We start from the raw sequence: 20,869 nt of genomic DNA, 5'->3' as shown, positions 1-20,869 counted from the left end.
AGTGCTCAGAGTTAATTATGAAAACATTAGGAAGCTGTACACTATGTAAAACAAAGGCTTCCTGATGTACCAATAAGAAATACCAGCTGATACCCCACTGGGGTGGAGGGCATAGTGGGTTGGGGGTGGGATGGTTAATGAAAGAACTATAATTCTGTTTTATCTAGAATTGTTCAGGTGTGTTTTCTTCAGACAAGAGACCTGTGCTCCTGTGTACTCCATCACAACATTCTCTACCAACTTCAGCAAACCTTACTTCAACATCGTCTCAACTACAACAAGTTTCAAATCAAAACAGAACAGAAAAATAGAACTTCCAGCATCCTCATGTCTCAGTCTTTCCTCCCAGCAAAAGATAAAAGCGTCCAGTCAGCGCCCAGCTCACCACCTGCTGGACTTACACTGCAAAAACAATCCAGAAATAAGTAAAAAATGGCTTAAATTAAGTATATTTAGCCTTAATTTGAGCAGGTAAATAAGATGATTTGCCAATGGAATGAGTATTTTCTCTCTTAAAATAAGATAGTTAGATAATATTTACTTGAAATAAGACGATAAAATAGTTTTTTCTTATTTTAAAAGGAAATTGTCTTGTTCCATTGGCAAAGTGTCTTACTTATCTCCTCAAATCAAGGAAAAACACACTTATTTTAAGAAAAAATAACTTATTGAGATTTATATTTTTTGCAGTGTAAGAAAGAAAAAAACACATCCTGGCATGGTTCCTTCTGCTGGATCAGATGGAGATACACTATATTGCCAAAAGTATTTGCTCACCTGCCTTGACTCACATATGAGCTTAAGTGACATCCCGTTCCTAATCCATAGGGTTCAATATGACGTCGGTCCACCCTTTGCAGCTAGAACAGCTTCAACTCTTCTGGGAAGGCTGTCCACAAGGTTTAGGAGTGTGTTTATGGGAATTTTTGACCATTCTTCCAGAAGCGCATTTGTGAGGTCGCACACTGATGTTGGACGAGAAGGCCTGGCTCTCAGTCTCCGCTCTAATTCATCCCAAAGGTGTTCTATCGGGTTGAGGTCAGGACTCTGTGCAGGCCAGTCAAGTTCATCCACACCAGACTCTGTCATCCATGTCTTTATGGACCTTGCTTTGTGCACTGGTGCACAGTCATGTTGGAAGAGGAAGGGGCCAGCTCCAAACTGTTCCCACAAAGTTGGGAGCATGGAATTGTCCAAAATGTCTTGGTATGCTGAAGCATTCAGAGTTCCTTTCACTGGAACTAAGGGGCCAAGCCCAGCTCCTGAAAAACAACCCCACACCATAATCCCCCCTCCACCAAACTTTACACTTGGCACAATGCAGTCAGACAAGTACCGTTCTCCTGGCAACCGCCAAACCCAGACCCGTCCATCAGATTGCCAGATGGAGAAGCGCGATTCGTCACTCCAGAGAACGCGTCTCCACTGCTCTAGAGTCCAGTGGCGGCGTGCTTTACACCACCGCATCCGACGCTTTGCATTGCACTTGGTGATGTATGGCTTGGATGCAGCTGCTCGACCATGGAAACCCATTCCATGAAGCTCTCTGCGCACTGTTCTTGAGCTAATCTGAAGGCCACATGAAGTTTGGAGGTCTGTAGTGATTGACTCTGCAGAAAGTTGGCGACCTCTTCGCACTATGCGCGTCAGCATCCGCTGACCCCGCTCCGTCAGTTTACGTGGCCTACCACTTCGTGGCTGAGTTGCTGTCGTTCCCAAACACTTCCATTTTCTTATAATACAGCTGACAGTTGACTGTGGAATATTTAGGAGCGAGGAAATTTCACGACTGGATTTGTTGCACAGGTGGCATCCTATCACAGTTCCACGCTGGAATTCACTGAGCTCCTGAGAGCGACCCATTCTTTCACAAATTTTTGTAAAAACAGTCTGCATGCCTAGGTGCTTGAATTTATACACCTGTGGCCATGGAAGTGATTGGAACACCTGATTCCAATAATTTGGATGGGTGAGCAAATACTTTTGGCAATATAGTGTATGTCTTCTTGCTCCAAGTGACAAAAGGTAGAGGTGATCTTAAATCCATGTTCACTTCTTTACTCTGACTGTGCTGTGATATTCATGACTAATCTCTTTTTACAGATAACAGTTTCTAAGCCACAGCTTGGCCTTCCTCTGCCCTCCTCTATGCATCCTTCAAGCTTAGGTGTCCACAGCTTGTAGACTTATCAACATCTACAAGTTAAACCTGCCTCAGTGCTGTTGAAGGTACATACTTATTGTGCATTACATATCATTGTTTAAGGTTAAAGGTTATTACAATGTTTACTTTGAATTGCTTTCTCAGGATCAATTTCCCCTTCATGTCTGCATGCAACCACCTTCCCTCTCCAGCAGTGATGGACTGCTGCTGACACAGGTTGGTAATCAGATACTGCAGCTGGTAAGAAACTGACAAAGAACTGCTACCTTTGTCCAACAGACTTTCTGTCCTGTATGCACCACCAGGTTTTCCAACTGAGGTCCAGAAGTAAACAAAAAAATACAACTTTGATTTACTCTGCTTTACTGCTGAAGACCTCCAGCCATCTTTACAAACCTGCAGCAGATGGTGAGGAGGTAAAAGAGAGCTTTTGGACAAGCAGGTGGTGCAGTGGTTTACGCACATGACCCATGTAAGGAGGCCTTAGTCCTCAATGCAGACAACAAGGGTTCGAATCTGGACTGTGGTCCTTTCCCGCATGTCTCCCCCCTCTCATACCCCCTTTCCTGCAGCCTGATGTTGGAAAAATGCTCAGAGGTCTTGCAGCAGTGCTGGAATGCCAGAGGATGAGTGCAAATGCATGTGGATGTTGCCAGGGGCTCCAGTGGATGATGGTTGTTGGGAGTGAACCTGGGACTGTGGGATTTACTGCTGAACCCTCTGGATGTGTCATGGGCCTATCAGTGACACCCCCAAGAAGGAGGGCGCACACTTGAGAACCTAAGGGATACCTTAACCCACTTGATGGCTAGTGAGTGCCTTAGGTTTTTGTTGGGATAACACGATCTTGTCCTACTCAACAGATCTAAGTAAGAGAAACAACACATTCAGAGTTAACCAAAGGCAACATCTACACTGCAAAAAATATAAATCTCAATAAGTTATTTTTTCTTAAAATAAGTGTGTTTTTCCTTGATTTGAGGAGATAAGTAAGACACTTTGCCAATGGAACAAGACAATTTCCTTTTAAAATAAGAAAAAACTATTTTATCGTCTTATTTCAAGTAAATATTATCTAACTATCTTATTTTAAGAGAGAAAATACTCATTCCATTGGCAAATCATCTTATTTACCTGCTCAAATTAAGGCTAAATATACTTAATTTAAGCCATTTTTTACTTATTTCTGGATTGTTTTTGCAGTGTAGAAGCACATTACTACACTGCAAAAACAATCCAGAAATAAGTAAAAAATTGCTTAAATTAAGTATATTTAGCCTTAATTTGAGCAGGTAAATAAGATGATTTGCCAATGGAATGAGTATTTTCACTCTTAAAATAAGATAGTTAGATAATATTTACTTGAAATAAGAAGATACAATTGTTTTTTCTTATTTTAAAAGGAAATTGTCTTGTTCCATTGGCAAAGTGTCTTACTTACCTCCTCAAATCAAGGAAAAACACACTTATTTTAAGAAAAAATAACTTATTGAGATTTCTATTTTTTGCAGTGTAATGCCAGATAAACATTTAGCTTCTCAAGCAAAATATGGTGCTTTTTTTAACAGTTCATATTATTGCTGCACTGCAGGGATGCCAAAATGAATTTACTAATATTATGGTTCAAATTAAAACTGTGAACACATACTAGGAAAAACACGCACACATGTAAACATCATGGTTTTAGTTTTATATCAGATCAACATTTATTTTAGAGAATGCACTATAAGCACTGTTACTGTTAAGGTTTGCTCTTAGACTCTTTTTCACACACACCTAAATTCAAGAAAGTGTGTGTTTAGTTGCTGTCAGTCATAGTGACAGACAGTTTTGTTTTGTTTTTTATTTCTCAAATTCACATTAATTGAAAATAAGTATATTGCAAGTGTCCAGCTTTTCAATGTACAGCATTTACAGCAAACATTTTATCAAAGTTAAACTGTACCTCAAAAAAACCAAGAAGTTATATATGCTGAAGCCAAAAAGTGTTAGTCACATACCTGGTCTCCTCCAAAGTTTAATTTAGTTGAAATTATACTCGGAATAGGATTCGCACATATGTGTTTCAGAACAGTAATTTAAAAGAGCTATAATTGCTCCTGCAATGTTTAAAAAACGATGTTACATTATGACACACATCTGTGTGAATTCTGTTTCAGTGTGGGGTATCAGCTGGTATTTTGATAGAAAGGTTTTCCACATTGTGTAGCTCAAGAAGGCCAATATAAAACCCAGTGCAAAGACATGAACCCTGAACCTAGTGCTCATAAATGTTCAAGGAATGACAAATGTTATAAAGTAAGTGTTCCTGTGTTTGTATTTCTGCACAATGACTAAGATATTTAGGACAGACCAAATTACAATGAATTTACAGTTTAAATATGATTTTCATTCAGTCCAAAATATAGGTGGACATATGAATATTTAATAGCCTTGAACTAAGCACCATGTGAAAAGCCTTTGGAAACAGAGTTTTTAATATTGTTTTAAACTTTTCTACAAAAGTTAATAAAATAACCTAATAACCTAATAGTCTAATAACTGTGCCATAAACTAATTGTGATAATAAAAATGAACTTTATGTTTCCCAAAATGCTTCTTTGCAATGGGATCACAGAAAACTCTAAATTAATTGTTTTTTGTTTGTTTGTTTTCTTTCTTAATTAACCTTTTCAGAGATGTTTGTTATATAATTGGAAACATAGTTTAAATTTATTATTATAAAATTAATTTATGTTAATTTGTTAGATTGTCTTTGTTAGTTTTTTTTCTCTTAAATTTGTTTTTAAAAAAAAATCACATATTTATTTTAAACAGATGTGTTGCTGGATTGATGTGAATTTTCATCTTTGCAATAAGTTTTTTTTCTTTATAAAACTATCCTTTCTTTCTAAATTCATTAAAATAAGTTTCTGAATATTATATTAATAATTTATATAATTATTCTTTTATGTGTTTTTTTTTTCTTAAAATTGTTTTTTAAAAATTCACATATTTATTTGAGCAGATGTGCTGCTGGATTGATGTGACTTTTCATCTTTGCAATGTGTTTTATTCTTTGTAAAACCATGCTTTCTGTCTAAATTGTTTAAAATACATTACTGAATATTATATTAATAATTTATATGATCAGTCTTTTATGTTTTTTTTCTCTTGCATTTGTTTTTTTTTTATTCACATATTTATTTGAGCAGACGTGCTGCCGGATTGATGTGAATTTTCATCTTTGCAATGTGTTTTATTTTTTTTAAAACCATGCTTTCTTTCTAAATTCATTAAAATAAGTTTCTGAATATTACATTAATAATTTATATGACAAAGAGTACATGTCAGACTTAATACTACTTCAGCAATAGTTTCAAGGTGTTGCTTTATTGTATATCTCGTACCATGTCTTTCGGTTGTGCTGTTCTTTTTTCATCTCGTTGCAGGTGATGAAGCAGACTAGAAATGTTTTGTCATTATCTCCTTTCTATCTCCTCTTTCATTTTTTTTCATTTTTCCTTTTCTTCTTCTGTTTTTCTGCTCTATTTACATTGCAATGTCCATATAAACTGTAAAACTCCCTGCATAATTATAATAAAGCAATTTATATGCATGAAACAAGTGGAGTTAGAAGGCAATTGCCATACTGCTACACTTGTGAAAGTAAAATCTGTTGGGCTAGTTTTGGCATCAAGACAATTATTCTTTTTGCCACATTGCCAGACAGGACACTGTTAAAAAAAATCATAATAATTTAGATGATTATTCTTTTATGTTTTTTTTTTTCTTAAAATTGTTTTTTTTTTTTATTCACATATTTATTTGAGCAGATGTGCTTCTGGATTGATGGGAATTTTCGTCTTTGCAATGCATTTTATTCTTTATAAAACCATGCTTATTTTCTAAATTCATTAGAATAAGTTTCTGAATATTATATCAATAATTTATATGATTATTCTTTTATGGTTTTTTTCTTGAAATTGTTTTTTAAAAATTCACATATTTATTTGAGCAGATGTGTTGCTGGATTGATGTGAACTTTCATGTTTGAAATATGTTTTTTCTTTATAAAACCATCCTTTCCAAATTATTGAAATAAATTTCTGAATATTATATTAATAATTGATATGATTATTCTTTGGTTTTTTTGAATAACCAATTATAGTTTGTGCAAGTTATTGTGCGATTACTGCATTCTAAACTAATTTGTCATGCTTTAGTAAAATGTTTTTTTGTTTTTAATAAAATATGAAACATAATTGAAGAGATTATATTTGTATTTTTTACATCTTATATCAATGTTTTGCAATAAACCCTTTAGCTATTTCAAAGAAGTGAACTCAAGTTAAATGTCAACTTTTTTAAACTTCATATATTAAAAAGTTAAATAAATGTCCAGCTGCATCTTAAATCGTAATTTCATTTGGATTTAAAAGGTTTAGTTTTGCCACTTTACACAGGACAGATCCTTTGTTACTTTCTTTCCACATTAAATTGTTCTCCTCATTGTATTTATCTGTTTTAATTGTTAGAACTTGGTTCTACTGATTAATTTTTTTATGGAAACACTTCATGTTTTCCGTTAAAATTGAAGCTTTTAAGATGAGTCTGTTTGTGCCATTTTACTGCCAAATGATTCTACCCTACAAAATCTTCAGATGATTCAATTGTTTTCTGCAGTTTGAAGTTTCTGATGACTTCCTATCACATTTTTATATGTTCTGCAGTTAATTTCAGCTTTTTTCATTCAGCAAAAGCATTCCCACTTTGATGTTTCTCCGAAACAGCTTTTTCTAGTTTTAGTTAAGCTTGTTTACTCTTTGGTTGCCCCTTTCGTTTGCCCTATAGCTGTTTCAAGAAATATCCACTAACCCTGACAATGTGATACTGAAGGTTTGGTTTTAAAAGAGTTCATTATTAAGCTCTGTTATTGAAGAAAGCCACTCCTTAGTTAATACAGTATTTACAGTGTTAGTCAGTTCTTTTTCTCCAGCTACATATATCTACTTCAAAGTTTGATTTAATTTCTATGCCAATTTCAGCAACAGCACTTGCTTGTCAGATATGGACCTATGGCATCAAAAACTAGTGCATATAACATTCTAATTTTTAAACTATAACTTTTTCTATGATTTAAAGTGTAAAAAAATTGTCTCGGAAAGTTTTTTATAGCATGTATACAGCAGTATAACAAAAATATTTTTTTATGACTGTTGACCAGAAATCTCTGTAGGAGTCAGTCAGAGTATTTCCATAAAGCCACTTTGCATCAGCAGCTCCATGCTCCAGCGCTCTGGGAGAGTTTATAGTCCTGAGAGTTGAACACTGGATGACTGACAGCTGTCATTCATGACAACAGAAGACACAGAAATCCTCCTCATCAAAAACATGACTTTGATCTGCGTCCTCATCTGGACTCTCCTCTGCTGCTGCTTCACAGGTAAAGTCCAGAGAATCAAACTCCTCTCCTCTATGAACATCTGTCCCTCTGAAATGAAAAAAAAAAAAAAAAAACATGAAGCTGCTTCATGTTCTTCTCTCCATGTCATCAGAATCAAGAGGTCAGGACACAGTGACTCAACCTGCAGCAGTAAGAGCCCGTCTGGGAGGATCTGTCAGCATCAACTGTAAGCCCAGTCAGAGTGTCTATAACTCTAATCGTTTAGTCTGGTATCAACAGAAAGATGCACAAACTCCCAAGCTGCTCAATTATGGTCCTAGCTCTCGAGCACCAGGGACTCCTTTTCGGTTTAAAGGCAGTGGATCAAAGTCTGACTCTACTCTGACTATCAGTGAGATTCTAGCTGAAGATGATGCAGTTTATTATTGTACTGCAGAGTTTTCTGTGGTGTTCACACAGTGATAAACAGTTGTACAAAAACCTTCCTCAGTCAAACATGAATTGAAACTCCACTGAAAGAAATCACAGATCACTTAACACAGACACAGAGTGTAGAGGCAAGGATTCATTTTGGTAATGTCTCTAAGGGTAGGCTGCATGTGTTAAAGGTATGTATGGGCATGTGTGGGTGGAGCTATAAGTGGGTGTTGGCATGTGTCTGAGTGATTGTCTAATTAATATCACCTGGATCTGCTCTGAGGCGGTTTTGTTTGTTTGATTCAGAGAGAGGCTAAGACAGGGTGCCAATATTTCTGTTGACCGCAAGTTTAAAGCAAATAAGTCTGCAAATCAACCTGTTGTACAATGCCTCACAGAAAAAGAGTACAATAAACATTCCTAACTGCAGAAAAGCTTTATGTTTCCTCCTTGGATTCAGCGCGTCGAACAGATCCCTGCTCTCCTCTCAGTGACTATTTTTTTGGATGATAGTCGCCTACATTGTCAACAGAAATGACAAAAGATCCAACACTTTGATTGAACTGTGCACGTAAGACAATGGACCACTCAGCCTTTTTGGACGCAAACTGTGAGTAAATGTGAATGAAAAGACGGAGCACAGCACAACCTGTGGTATGTTGGATTCAGTTTATTCATACTGTGAAGATCATATCTGTTTTGGACACAGTTGATGCTGGTTACCACTGCGTATTTGGATGCATAGATGCTGTGGCTGTTGGTTATATCATTCAGCTATATTACTCAAGACTGAATTAACTTGTGGAAACTGTGGATCACTCTGTGCATATCAAAGTAAAGTTGGATTTGGATGTTTGATGCTGTTACTGCTGATGCTTAAGCCTGAATCAAAGTGTGTACATGCAATATTGGATTGTTCATGTATGGATGCAGATTTATGCCAAAAAACGCAACCCTGTTTGACTTGTGGACTGAAACCTGCTTTCTGAAATTCTGTGTTGCATTATTTGTTGGGCATCAATATGAGTGGATCAAAGGCTGGTTCACAAGTAAATGACACTCATTGCAATGAAGTGGTTAAAAGGAAAACTTTTCCTACTGAAAAGGCCTTGATATGGAAAATGGAAACACTGCAGAAAGAACGCAAAGCAAAAGTGAATAAAATAAAAGGCCTCATCACTGCTTTAAAGGAGCTCATAGAGAGGAATGTTGATGTTTCTCAGGTGGAAACTGAGTTGGACAAGTTGATGCATTTGCATGAGGAGACAATTTCTCTGCATACGTCACTGATGGAAATAATTCCTCAGGAGGAAAAGGACAAGCAAAAAGTGTGGTTTGAAAGTATCAATAAATATAACAAGGGATTTATTGAGGATGTAAAACAATGGATCTCTGAAACAAATGCACCATCCTTAAGACATGCAACAAATGATTCTGTGGTTGGTAAACAAAACAAAGAATGTGAAGAGCCACCATGTTTGTCACTACACGAGCCTCAGCTTGATGCTAAAGTGTCCTTAGACACAGGACAGGAAGGCTTTCCTGAAAGAATAGACATGCAACAGGATGAAATTCAACCAAATGACAGCATCTCAAATGTTGGAAGCAGAAGACATGGATCAAAAAGTGGAACCTCAAGAACTTCAACCTCTTCTGTTTCATCTTCTCACATCAAAGCAGAAGCTGAAATAGCTGCTCTTCTTACTAGACAGAAATTACTCAAACAAAAGCAAGAGCTGGACCACCAAGAAGAGGAAATCAAGAAAAAGAAAGAAAGATTTGCGCTTGAGATGGAAATAGCTGCTGCTCAAGCTAAGATGGAGGTTCTAAGAGTCTCAGGAAGCAGTGTGAAAGGCAGCAAAAGTATAAAATTAAGTGGCATAGAATCCTATGTGGCCAAAGGGGCTTGTGCTGCTCTTAATGTTGAAGCTAATTCATTTGTGCCTGGTGGCCAAGGAGGGTATGACGCTCATACCACACTCAAGCCTCATCTGACAAAGTCAAGTGGAAGAAAACTTAATCCTGATGTTGGATCTCAAATACCCCAGCAGAGTCAAACTGGACACCTGATGGGACCTAATGTGTCAAATAACATTCTAAATTCTCAGTTAAGTGTCACGTCACATACCCAGCTGCCAGTCAATGTTGATGGTAACAATTTGCTATCTATAATGGCAAGGCAAAATGAAATCTCTGCTTTACTCACACAACAACATAACATTTCTCATTTGCCAAAACGAGATATCCAGGTGTTTGATGGAGATCCAATTCACTATCATGCTTTTATGAGAGCCTTTGAGCACAATGTAGAAAGGCGAACAGAAGACAGTGAAGACTGTTTGCACTTTCTGGCTCAGTACACAAGGGGAGAACCACGAGAGCTTGTTCGAAGCTGTCAACAAATGCCTCCAGAAAGAGGATATCTGAAGGCAAAGGCATTGTTGGAACAACATTTTGGGAATGAACAAAAGATTGCATCTGCATATTTGGATAAAGCGTTCTCTTGGCCTGTGGTTAAAGCAGAGGATGTTAAATCTCTTCAAGCATATGGTCTCTTTTTAAGAGGATGCTGCAATGCAATGGATGGCATAGAGTACATGTCTGAGCTTAACATGCCTTCTAACATGCTGATGGTGATCAAGAAGTTGCCATACAAGCTAAGAGACAAATGGAGGTCAGTAGCGTGTGATATTCAAGAAACCAGTCAGCGAAGAGCTAATTTTTCTGACATTGTGAACTTCATTGAACGTCAGGTAAAGATTGTGACAGACCCTGTATTTGGCAACATACAGGACACTGTAAAGATCATGCAAAGAGATGGTAGCAAAGATAACTACCAATGTCGAACACGAAAACAAAAAAGTAGTTTTGCCACTACTGTAGCAGCGATTGATGGAAAGAGCCAAGTAAAAAAAGAGAAAGTCCAAACTGACAAAAAGACCTGCCTTTACTGCAAGAGTGAACATGCGTTGGAGTTGTGTTCTCTATTGGAAAAAAGAACACATAAAGAGAAAATCACTTTTCTCAGAGAGCATGGGGTCTGCTTTGGCTGTCTGTGCATAGGGCACATAAGTAAAGACTGCAAGAGGAGACTGACATGTAAAACATGTGGAGCTAAACACCCTAGCATGCTTCATATTCACTCAAAGAATAAGGATCAAGTTGCAGGTCATGAAGGTGTGCCAAAGCAAGACGCAGCTGTGGGTGGTTCTCTGGTGGCAGTGCAAAGTAGTGGTCTTACTGGGGCCGGTGACCAAGACTGCAAACTCTCCATAGTGCCAGTCAAGGTGAAATCTAAAAAGGGCCAAAAAATTGTGGAAACATATGCCTTTTTGGACCAAGGCAGTTCTGGTTCATTCTGTACATCAAGTCTGATGAACAAGTTAAATGTTTCTGGAAGAGGAACTAAAATTCTTCTACGCACTATGGGCCAGGAAAAGCTTGTAGGAAGCTATATTGTATCTGGTCTGGAAGTTGCTGGCTTGGAAAGTGACCTCTATTGTGACTTGCCAGATGTTTTTACACAAAAGAAAATGCCTGTGTGCAGGAGTAATATACCACTGGAGCGGGATCTGCTCAGGTGGCCATATCTGAGAGGGGTACATCTACCTGAAATTGAAGCAGATGTTGAGCTTTTGATTGGCTTAAATGCACCCAGAGCACTGGAACCAATAAAAGTGATTCCAAGTGAGAATGGAGGGCCATATGCTGTTCAGACATTTTTAGGATGGACTGTTAATGGACCAGTATTTGGGGAAGCTGACTGCAATCAACCCAGCATCACTACTAACCGTATCTCTGTAGTGAAATTGGATGAATTGTGGAAACAACAGTTCCAGCTAGACTTCCCTGAATGCAGCCATGAAGAACAACTGGGTCCATCAAGAGAAGATTGCCAGTTTATGGAAATGGTGAAAGGCACTGTTGAGCTGGTGGATGGTCACTACACAATTGGTTTGCCATTAAAGAACAGGAATGTATACATGCCTAATAACCGAAAGCTAGCAGAACAACGTGCTTTGAATCTCAAAAGAAGGTTCCAAAAAGATGCCATATTTCACAAGGATTATACGACCTATATGCATAACATCATTTCCTGTGGTTATGCTGAAAAGGTGCCTGCAAAGAATCTGATTTGCAACAGTGGCAAAGTTTGGTACATCCCACATCATGGGGTATATCACCCACAGAAGAAGAAGATTAGAGTGGTGTTTGATTGTGCTGCATCATTCCAAGGTACATCACTCAATGCACAGCTGCTACAAGGACCTGATCTTACCAACTCATTGATTGGCATCATAACCAGATTCAGGAAAGAACCCATCGTGCTGATAGCAGATATTGAGGCTATGTACCACCAGGTGCATGTACCAGCTGAGGAATGTGACATGCTAAGGTTTCTCTGGTGGCCAAGAGGGGACGTCTCTCAACCCATGGTGGAGTACAGGATGCGTGTCCATCTTTTTGGTGCAACCTCATCGCCAAGCTGTGCAAATTTTGCTCTGCAAAAATGTGCAGAGGATAACAGAAACTCCTTCAGTGAGCAGGTGGTGGATACCATAATGCACAGCTTCTATGTGGACGACTGTCTTGTTTCAGTTCCCTCTGAATCTGAGGCTATTGCACTCTATCACAACCTTCAGGCCATTTGTGCCAGAGGAGGATTCAACCTAAAGAAGTGGATGAGTAACAGTCGAACTGTATTGGGTGCAATCCCTGAAGAGAACAGGGCAGAGGACATAAAGGACATGGATTTGGACCATGGCCTACTTCCTGTTGAAAGAGTACTGGGTGTAGAATGGTGCGTGCAATCAGATGCATTCAGATTCAAAATCTCAATCCAAGATCGGCCTTTGACCCGTAGAGGACTTTTGTCTGTGGTCAGTTCAATATACGATCCAATTGGAGTACTTGTGCCAGTGGTTCTAAAAGCCAAACTAATCTTGCAGGATCTGTGTAAGAAAGGTCTTGGGTGGGATGAAGTTATACCCACACCAATTGCGAAGGAGTGGACCAACTGGATAGATGAGCTTCATCTACTTGAGGACCTCAAAGTCAGCAGATGTTTTAAGCCAGTGGATTTTGGTTCTGTGACTTCTGCCCAACTGCATCATTTTGCAGATGCAAGTGAGGTGGGATATGGAACAGCTACTTACCTCTTGCTGTGCAGCACTGATGGAAAACAATGCAGCAATCTCATCATGGGAAAGGCCAGAGTGGCTCCATTAAAGCCAATCACCATTCCTAGACTGGAGCTGACGGCAGCTGTGGTAGCAGCACGTATGGACAGATTCTGGAGAAAGGAGCTGCGGATGCCACTACTCGACTCTGTCTTTTGGACCGACAGCACTTCTGTGCTGAAGTACATCACAAATGAAACATCCAGATTCAGAACATTTGTGGCCAACAGGGTTGGAGAGATACTTAAAGCATCTCAGGCAACTCAATGGAGATATGTAAGCACTCTGTCCAATCCAGCAGATATTGCTTCAAGAGGACTTGGAGTAAAGACTTTCCTCAAGAATGAACAATGGATGTGTGGCCCACAATTTCTGCTAGCAGAGGAGCAGTGGCCTACAATTCCATACAGCTTAAAAGAACAAGAACAAGATGATCCTGAAATCAAAATTAGCGTGTTGACAAATGTTGTTACAGCCCAAGACGAAGATGACCCACTGTCTCAATTGATTGACCGTACCTCCTCATGGAACCGGTTAAAGAGAGTGATTGCTTGGGTCTTAAGATTCAAAAGCAGACTTTTAAGTCTCTGGAAGAAAAGGAAGGAAGTCAAGGGGCTGTTGTCACACTCAAAATGGATGAGAATGAACAGAAGACTGTTCTAAAACAAGAGCTGCAGAGTGTCAAGGATGTGTTCACCGTTTTTCTCTCTGTGGAGGACCTGAAAGAGGCGGAGCTAGAGATAATTGGACTGTGCCAACGGAAAAGATTTCCTGATGAGTTTTCCAGTCTCTTAAAGAATCAGAATGTGAAACAGACAAGCCACATATACAAATTAAATCCATTTCTTGATAATGGTATTTTGAGAGTTGGCGGAAGGCTCAGTAAGTCAGCAATGCCTGAAGAGTCAAAGCATCCAGTGATTTTGGCCAATGATCTTCATGTTTCTGACCTCATCCTTAGACAAGTGCACAAAGAAGTCGGCCATGGGGGCAGGACCCACATGTTGGCAAGGCTACGCCAGAATTACTGGATTACTGGAGCCAGTGGAGCCATAAGAAGAATCTTGGCCAAATGTGTTATATGCCGACGGGTTTTGGCAGTCCCAGCAAGCCAACAGATGGCAGAATTGCCACTCAGCAGGATTTCTCCAGATGAACCGCCATTCACATCAGTGGGAGTGGATTGTTTTGGTCCGTTTGAAGTGAGACGTGGAAGATCCAAAGTCAAAAGATATGGAGTTATATTCACCTGCTTAGCTCTGAGAGCTGTGCATATTGAAGTAGCCGCATCACTGGAGACAGATTCATTTATGAATGTACTACGTCGCTTTATAGCTAGAAGAGGCCAAGTCAAAGAGCTTTGCTCAGACAATGGAACCAACTTTGTTGGCACCGATCGAGAATTGAGAAGATCTCTGGAGCATTGGAATCAAGCTCAGATTCATGATGAACTATCACAGAAAGGAATAAAGTGGAAGTTTAATCCTCCTAGTGGTTCCCATCATGGGGGAGTCTGGGAGAGGTTAATCCGTTCAATCCGAAAGGTCCTCAACTCTACTTTAAGAGTTCAAACTCTGGATGATGACAGCCTCCACACTGTGCTTTGTGAAGTTGAAGCTATTCTCAATAGCAGACCAATAACAAAAGCATCCACAGATCCAAATGATTTGGAGGCTCTGACTCCTAATCATCTCCTCCTCCTCAAAGGTCAACCATCTTTCCCACCTGGTGTTTTCCGGAAGGAAGATTCGTATGCTGTACATAGATGGAAACAAGTACAGTACATCTCTGATTTGTTTTGGAAGAGATGGACAAGAGAATACTTACCACTGCTTCAGGAGCATCAGAAATGGAACAAAATCAAGCGCAACTTTGCTCCTGGAGACATCGTGCTCATCGTAGATGACTCTGCACCCCGAAATTCTTGGATTATGGGGAGAGTTGTTGAAGCCTATAAAGACAGAAAAGGACTCGTTCGACAAGTCAAGATCAGGACCAAGACGAGCTGTTTGGACAGACCTGTCACAAAGATTTGCCTGCTTCAGGAAGCCGAGGATACTTGATGGATTATTTGTTATGATTTGCTGTTCTTGTTCTGTTGTTGATACTACTTCACATTGAACATAGAACCTGTGGCACAGACCATTTTCTACCAGATTCTCTGTTCAAACTGCTGATCTGAAAACACAGCTTCTATACATGTTTTTTGTGTGAGATTATACTATGTTTCTCTTATTATTTAGTAATTATTATATCATAATAATTAGGGGCCGGAATGTAGAGGCAAGGATTCATTTTGGTAATGTCTCTAAGGGTAGGCTGCATGTGTTAAAGGTATGTATGGGCATGTGTGGGTGGAGCTATAAGTGGGTGTTGGCATGTGTCTGAGTGATTGTCTAATTAATATCACCTGGATCTGCTCTGAGGCGGTTTTGTTTGTTTGATTCAGAGAGAGGCTAAGACAGGGTGCCAATATTTCTGTTGACCGCAAGTTTAAAGCAAATAAGTCTGCAAATCAACCTGTTGTACAATGCCTCTCAGAAAAAGAGTACAATAAACATTCCTAACTGCAGAAAAGCTTTATGTTTCCTCCTTGGATTCAGCGCGTCGAACAGATCCCTGCTCTCCTCTCAGTGACTATTTTTTTGGATGATAGTCGCCTACACAGAGTAATAACAGTTATATGTAGATTTATATTTACCTTGCAAATAAATAATAGACTGAATGGTTTCATTGAGCAGTAGATAAAGTTCTGACTTCAAAATGGCCATTAAAGCTCAGGTTGGATTAACTCATCCACAAACAATCTATTCATTACTTTAAATCATTCATACTGAACAAAAACTCAACCCATGACTGGTAATTTTGATTGTTTGCAAACATGTGAACACATGACATAATTACACTGCTTTATTATCTCCCACAAGGAGGTTATGTTTCCATGACAGTTTATGTGTTTGTCTGTCTGTCTGTGTGTGTACAGGATAACATGAAAAGGTATGGACGGATTTTAATGAAACTTTTATCAGAGATGTTCCTCATGTCATGGAACAATCCATTAAATTTTGTTGATGATTCAGATCGTAATGTGGATAAAGGTTTTTTTTTGTTTTTAGTCCACTCTATAAAGCCTCAAACTCCATGCTATTTCTTTCTATCAACTATAACTATCTTCTGGCCATGAAGATCTACATTTTTTTTTTAAACCGTAAAATAATAATTTTTTTGTCAGTACACTCTATCGTCTTAAGTTGCTGATCTTGGGCGCTCCTCTAAGGTTATGGCTGGCCTCTAGGTTTCCTGTCTGGTTAATACTTTCTTCTCATGGCCTGTTGGATTTAGTGAATTACCTTGTCCAAATGTAAATAAAGTTATAACAAACTCTAGGTGATAATTAATCAAGGAATAAAAACTTGTTAAAATCATGTTTTTGAGGTGTTTTTTTTGACTCGTCTGCAGAATCACACACGATGAGATAAACTGCTAATTGGCTTATTTAATCTTAATCAATGAAATGCACAACAGAGTCACTGGTCATGCACCATTTGTAAACAGAGGGGCGCAGTTAGATGAGTTAGACTTAGACAAACTTTATTGTCATTTTTCATAGACAATTTTAATGCGTACAGCTTTTTCAACAGTGAATGAGCAGCTTAGCAGCGAAATTAACATTTCCATTTTTAAAGTGCAGCAGTGATCAAAATGTAAACAGATTAGGAGAGAAATTGTGCAAAAGCCATTGATGTGGAAGGATCAGAGCAGTGCAAAAATAAATAAATAAATATGGTGCAAAATGCAGTAGAACACTGAAGTGAATTACAGTATGTTTAAAGGGATTTGAAAATTCTCCATGTAGTGCAAGTATGATGTTTACAGTGTGATGCAGAATCTCGATTTCTGACTTGATTACAGTTTTCAGCAGCTTAACAGTCTTATGGCAGCAGGGAAAAAGCTGTTGCAGAAAGTGCTGGCCCTGCATCAAATGCTGCAAAGCCTCTTTATGAGGGCAGCAGGGAGAACAGTCCATGGTGGGGGTGTGAAGGTCACTGATGATGCTACGGGCTCGGGATGCTCAGATGTGAGGATTGGTTAATGAGTATGGGCAACATCGATGAATAAATTGGGTTTGCTATTTTGGGGTGGAAGGAAATATTTAAGGGAGGAATTGAGATCCTAAAATGCTGGGGAAGGGAAAGTCACGATGAGGGTTAGTGTTCCAGGGGCGTATTATTTAAAATTCAAGCTTTGTTAATTCAGGATACAAAATAGCAAATAGACATTTTTTGAAAGAGAGGAGGAAGAGGAAGGCATAAAAAGGAATAATCGTTATGTGTATTTTTTTATTTGAAGATTAAGATTAAGAAGTATGTAAATAGACCCTTGAGGTCAAAGGATCTTATTTCAAGACACCTAAAGTCAAGCAGTTTTGGTTTTCCCACAATATAAGATCCAAAATCAAGCTTGTAATAAAAAGTTAAACAATTTATTGTAAAGTTTTGGTTTTAGTCTTGGATTGGTTTTATTTGAGAAATACAGGTGCTGGTCATAAAATTAGAATATCATGAAAAAGTAGATTGATTTCAGTAATTCCATTTAAAAAGTGAAACTTGTATATTATATTCATACATTACATACAAACTCATATATTTCAGATGTTTATTTTGTTTAATTTTGATGATTACAAATGACAACAAATGAAAATCTCAAATTCATCATATCAGAAAATTAGAATATTACTGAAGACCAATAAAAACAAAGGATTTATAGAAATGTTGGCCAACTGAAAAGTATGAACATGAAAAGTATGAGCATGTACAGCACTCAGTATTTAGTTGGGCCTCCTTTGGCCTGTATTACTGCAGCAATGCGGCGTGGCATGGAGTCGATCAGTCTGTGGCACTGCTCAGGTGTTATGATAGCCCAGGTTGCTCTAATAGTGGCTTTTAGCTCTTCTGAATTGTTGGGTCTGGTGTATTGCATCTTCTTCTTCACAATACCCCATAGATTTTCTATGGGGTTAAGGTCAGGAGAGTTTGCTGGCCAATTAAGAACAGGGATACCATGGTCCTTCAACCAGGTACTGGTAGCTTTGGCACTGTGTGCAGGTGCCAAGTCCTGTTGGAAAATGAAATCTGCATCTCCAAAAAGTTGGTCAGCTGCAGGAAGCATGAAGTGCTCTAAAACTTCCTGGTATGTGGCTGCGTTGACCCTGGACCTCAGAAAACACAATGGACCAACACCAGCAGATGACATGGCACCCCAAACCATCACTGACTGTGGAAACTTTACACTGGACTTCAAGCAACGTGGATGAAGTGCCTCTCTTCTTTTCCTCCAGACTCTGGGACCTTGATTTCCAAAGGAAATGCAAAATTTACTTTCATCAGAGAACATGACTTTGGACCACTCACCAGCAGTCCAGTCCTGTTTCTCTTTAGCCCAGGCAAGACGCTTCTGACGCTGTCTGTGGTTCAAGAGTGGCTTGACACAAGGAATGCGACAGCAGAAACCCATGTCTTTCATACGTCTGTGTGTGGTGGTTCTTGAAGCACTCACTCCAGCTGCAGTCCACTCTTTGTGAATCTCCCCCACATTTTTGAATGGGTTTTGTTTCACAATCCTCTCCAGGGTGCGGTTATCTCTCTTGCTTGTACACTTTTTTCGACCACATCTTTTCCTTCCCTTCGCCTCTCTATTAATGTGCTTGGACACTGAGCTCTGTGAACAGCCAGCCTCTTTAGCGATGACCTTTTGTGTCTTGCCCTCCTTGTGCAAGGTGTCGATGGTCGTCTTTTGGACAACTGTCAAGTCAGCAGTCTTCCCCATGATTGTGTAGCCTATAGAACTAGACTGAAAGACCATTTAAAGGCTTTTGCAGGTGGTTTGAGTTAATTAGCTGATTAGAGTGTGGCACCAGGGGCCATCAATTTTGAACCTTTTCACAATATTCTAATTTTCTGATATGATGAATTTGAGATTTTCATTTGTTGTCATTTGTAATCATCAAAATTAAACAAAATAAACATCTGAAATATATGAGTTTGTATGTAATGTATGAATATAATATATAAGTTTCACTTTTTAAATGGAATTACTGAAATCAATCTACTTTTTCATGATATTCTAATTTTATGACCAGCACCTGTATGTAAAAACATGTTTTTTTTCAGACTTGTTTTTGTTTCAGTGAGAGAGCAATGTGTCTCTCTAACAGCCAGAGGTTTTTGTACGACGGCTCAATGAGTTTGTATCACTGTGGTGGACTTTTGGTGGAGGAACCAGACTGGAGGTTGGAAGTAAGTCAATTTTATTTTTTTATTTTTTTACTGCTCTCTGAATTAGTTTTTTTTTTTTTCATAACAGGTCGGCATTTTTTAATTTAAACAAAAGATTATACAATGGTTGTCAAAATCAGTATCTGTTTTTCCTTTTGAAGTTGTTAAAATATAATACTTGTGATTGTTGATCCCTTGAGCTGTATAATGTAGTTCAATTATATCGAAGTCAAGTTTTGAAATTCAGAATCTATTAAAGGTATTGCTCTTTGATAACCTTTTAAAAGGATGGGACAGAAAAAAATAGGAAAAATGTAAGATCAATTTTCTGTAAAGATCTTAGATGTAATTTTGTATAGAACATTTTTATGATATATTATTTAAAAATCAATTAAACATATTACAACTTGCAAGACAAAATTTTTTTCTTTATTTTAAAGCTAAATTAAATATTTAAACCCAGGTTATATTATAATGGGGTTTGTTATGCATGAGGTAATTCATATGTGGAACTAAAACATTAATTGAAGAAGTGACTGTTGGAGTTACAGTAAACGACCTCTGGCAGGAACATCTTCACAGAAAAAACTCACTGCTGCCACATGAATTTGTTTAGATTACTTCTGTATTATTAACACATTTGTGAGTCAGAATCTCTAACCTGATTGGTGTCTCCTAGGTGATGCTCGTCCCACCCTGACAGTGCTGCCCCCCTCCAGTGAGGAGCTGCAGCAGGGGAAGGCCACCCTCATGTGTCTGGCCAACAAGGGCTTCCCCTCAGACTGGAGTCTGTCCTGGAAGGTGGAGGGCAGCATTAACACCTTCGCCTGGGAGGAGAACAAGAGCCAAGGAGTGCTGCAGAAGGACGGCCTCTACAGCTGGAGCAGCACCCTGAGGCTCCCTGCAGACCAGTGGAGGAAGGTGGGCTCTGTGACCTGTGAGGCCACCCAGGGCTCCCAGTCTGCAGTCACAGAGACACTGAGGAGAGACCAGTGTTCCCAGTCCTGAGCTGATTCTTGAATTATCTAAATTTTTACTCTGCTACAGATCATTTGCTTTAATAAATTGCAGTTGGACTTCATCTTCAGAATATCTGTTTCTTGCTGAGAAGCTTAATTTATTTTTAAAAACAATACATGTCAAATTATAACCTCTTTTCCTTTAAATAAATTAATATTTAATTAGCCTTAATTCTTAATCTTTAATGATGAAATTTCAAGTATCTTATTTCCTGAATAAAAGGCGCAGGAATATCTGGTATGTTTTCAATAAGCTTCGAGTGATTAACGTGGTTTTAGGAGGCCTTCTGACCCACATGCAGAATCTGAAAAGCAGGAGACTCATGGGAAATTGTCTGTAGTTATATGACACTTTATAAAGTTAGAGGACTTTACAATACATTGACTCATTCATTTATTTACAACATGCTAATGTTGCTGAAGCTGTC

At 38.5% G+C, this 20,869-nt stretch overlaps 1 long non-coding RNA gene and 1 gene segment (V, D, J or C); both read left to right on the top strand.

Moving 5' to 3' along the window:
* Positions 1–2,006: 2,006 nt before the first annotated feature.
* On the top strand, positions 2,007–3,071 carry LOC119794568. Its single transcript, XR_005282230.1, has 3 exons — positions 2,007–2,229; positions 2,309–2,380; positions 2,470–3,071. It is a non-coding gene; the product is annotated as an uncharacterized LOC119794568 (long non-coding RNA).
* Positions 3,072–7,537: 4,466 nt separating this feature from the next.
* LOC119794531 lies at positions 7,538–20,504 on the top strand. The segment is given in 4 exon segments: positions 7,538–7,589; positions 7,702–7,997; positions 19,392–19,443; positions 20,102–20,504. Coding segments are annotated over 4 exon segments (729 nt in total).
* Positions 20,505–20,869: the final 365 nt, after the last annotated feature.

The sequence above is a fragment of the Cyprinodon tularosa genome, unplaced genomic scaffold (assembly GCF_016077235.1).
Source record: "Cyprinodon tularosa strain WSP-4 unplaced genomic scaffold, ASM1607723v1 ctg483, whole genome shotgun sequence".
In the NCBI taxonomy this organism is placed as follows: domain Eukaryota; kingdom Metazoa; phylum Chordata; class Actinopteri; order Cyprinodontiformes; family Cyprinodontidae; genus Cyprinodon; species Cyprinodon tularosa.
Note: the sequence above shows the minus strand (reverse complement) of the source record. Positions and strands in the feature narration are given on the sequence as shown.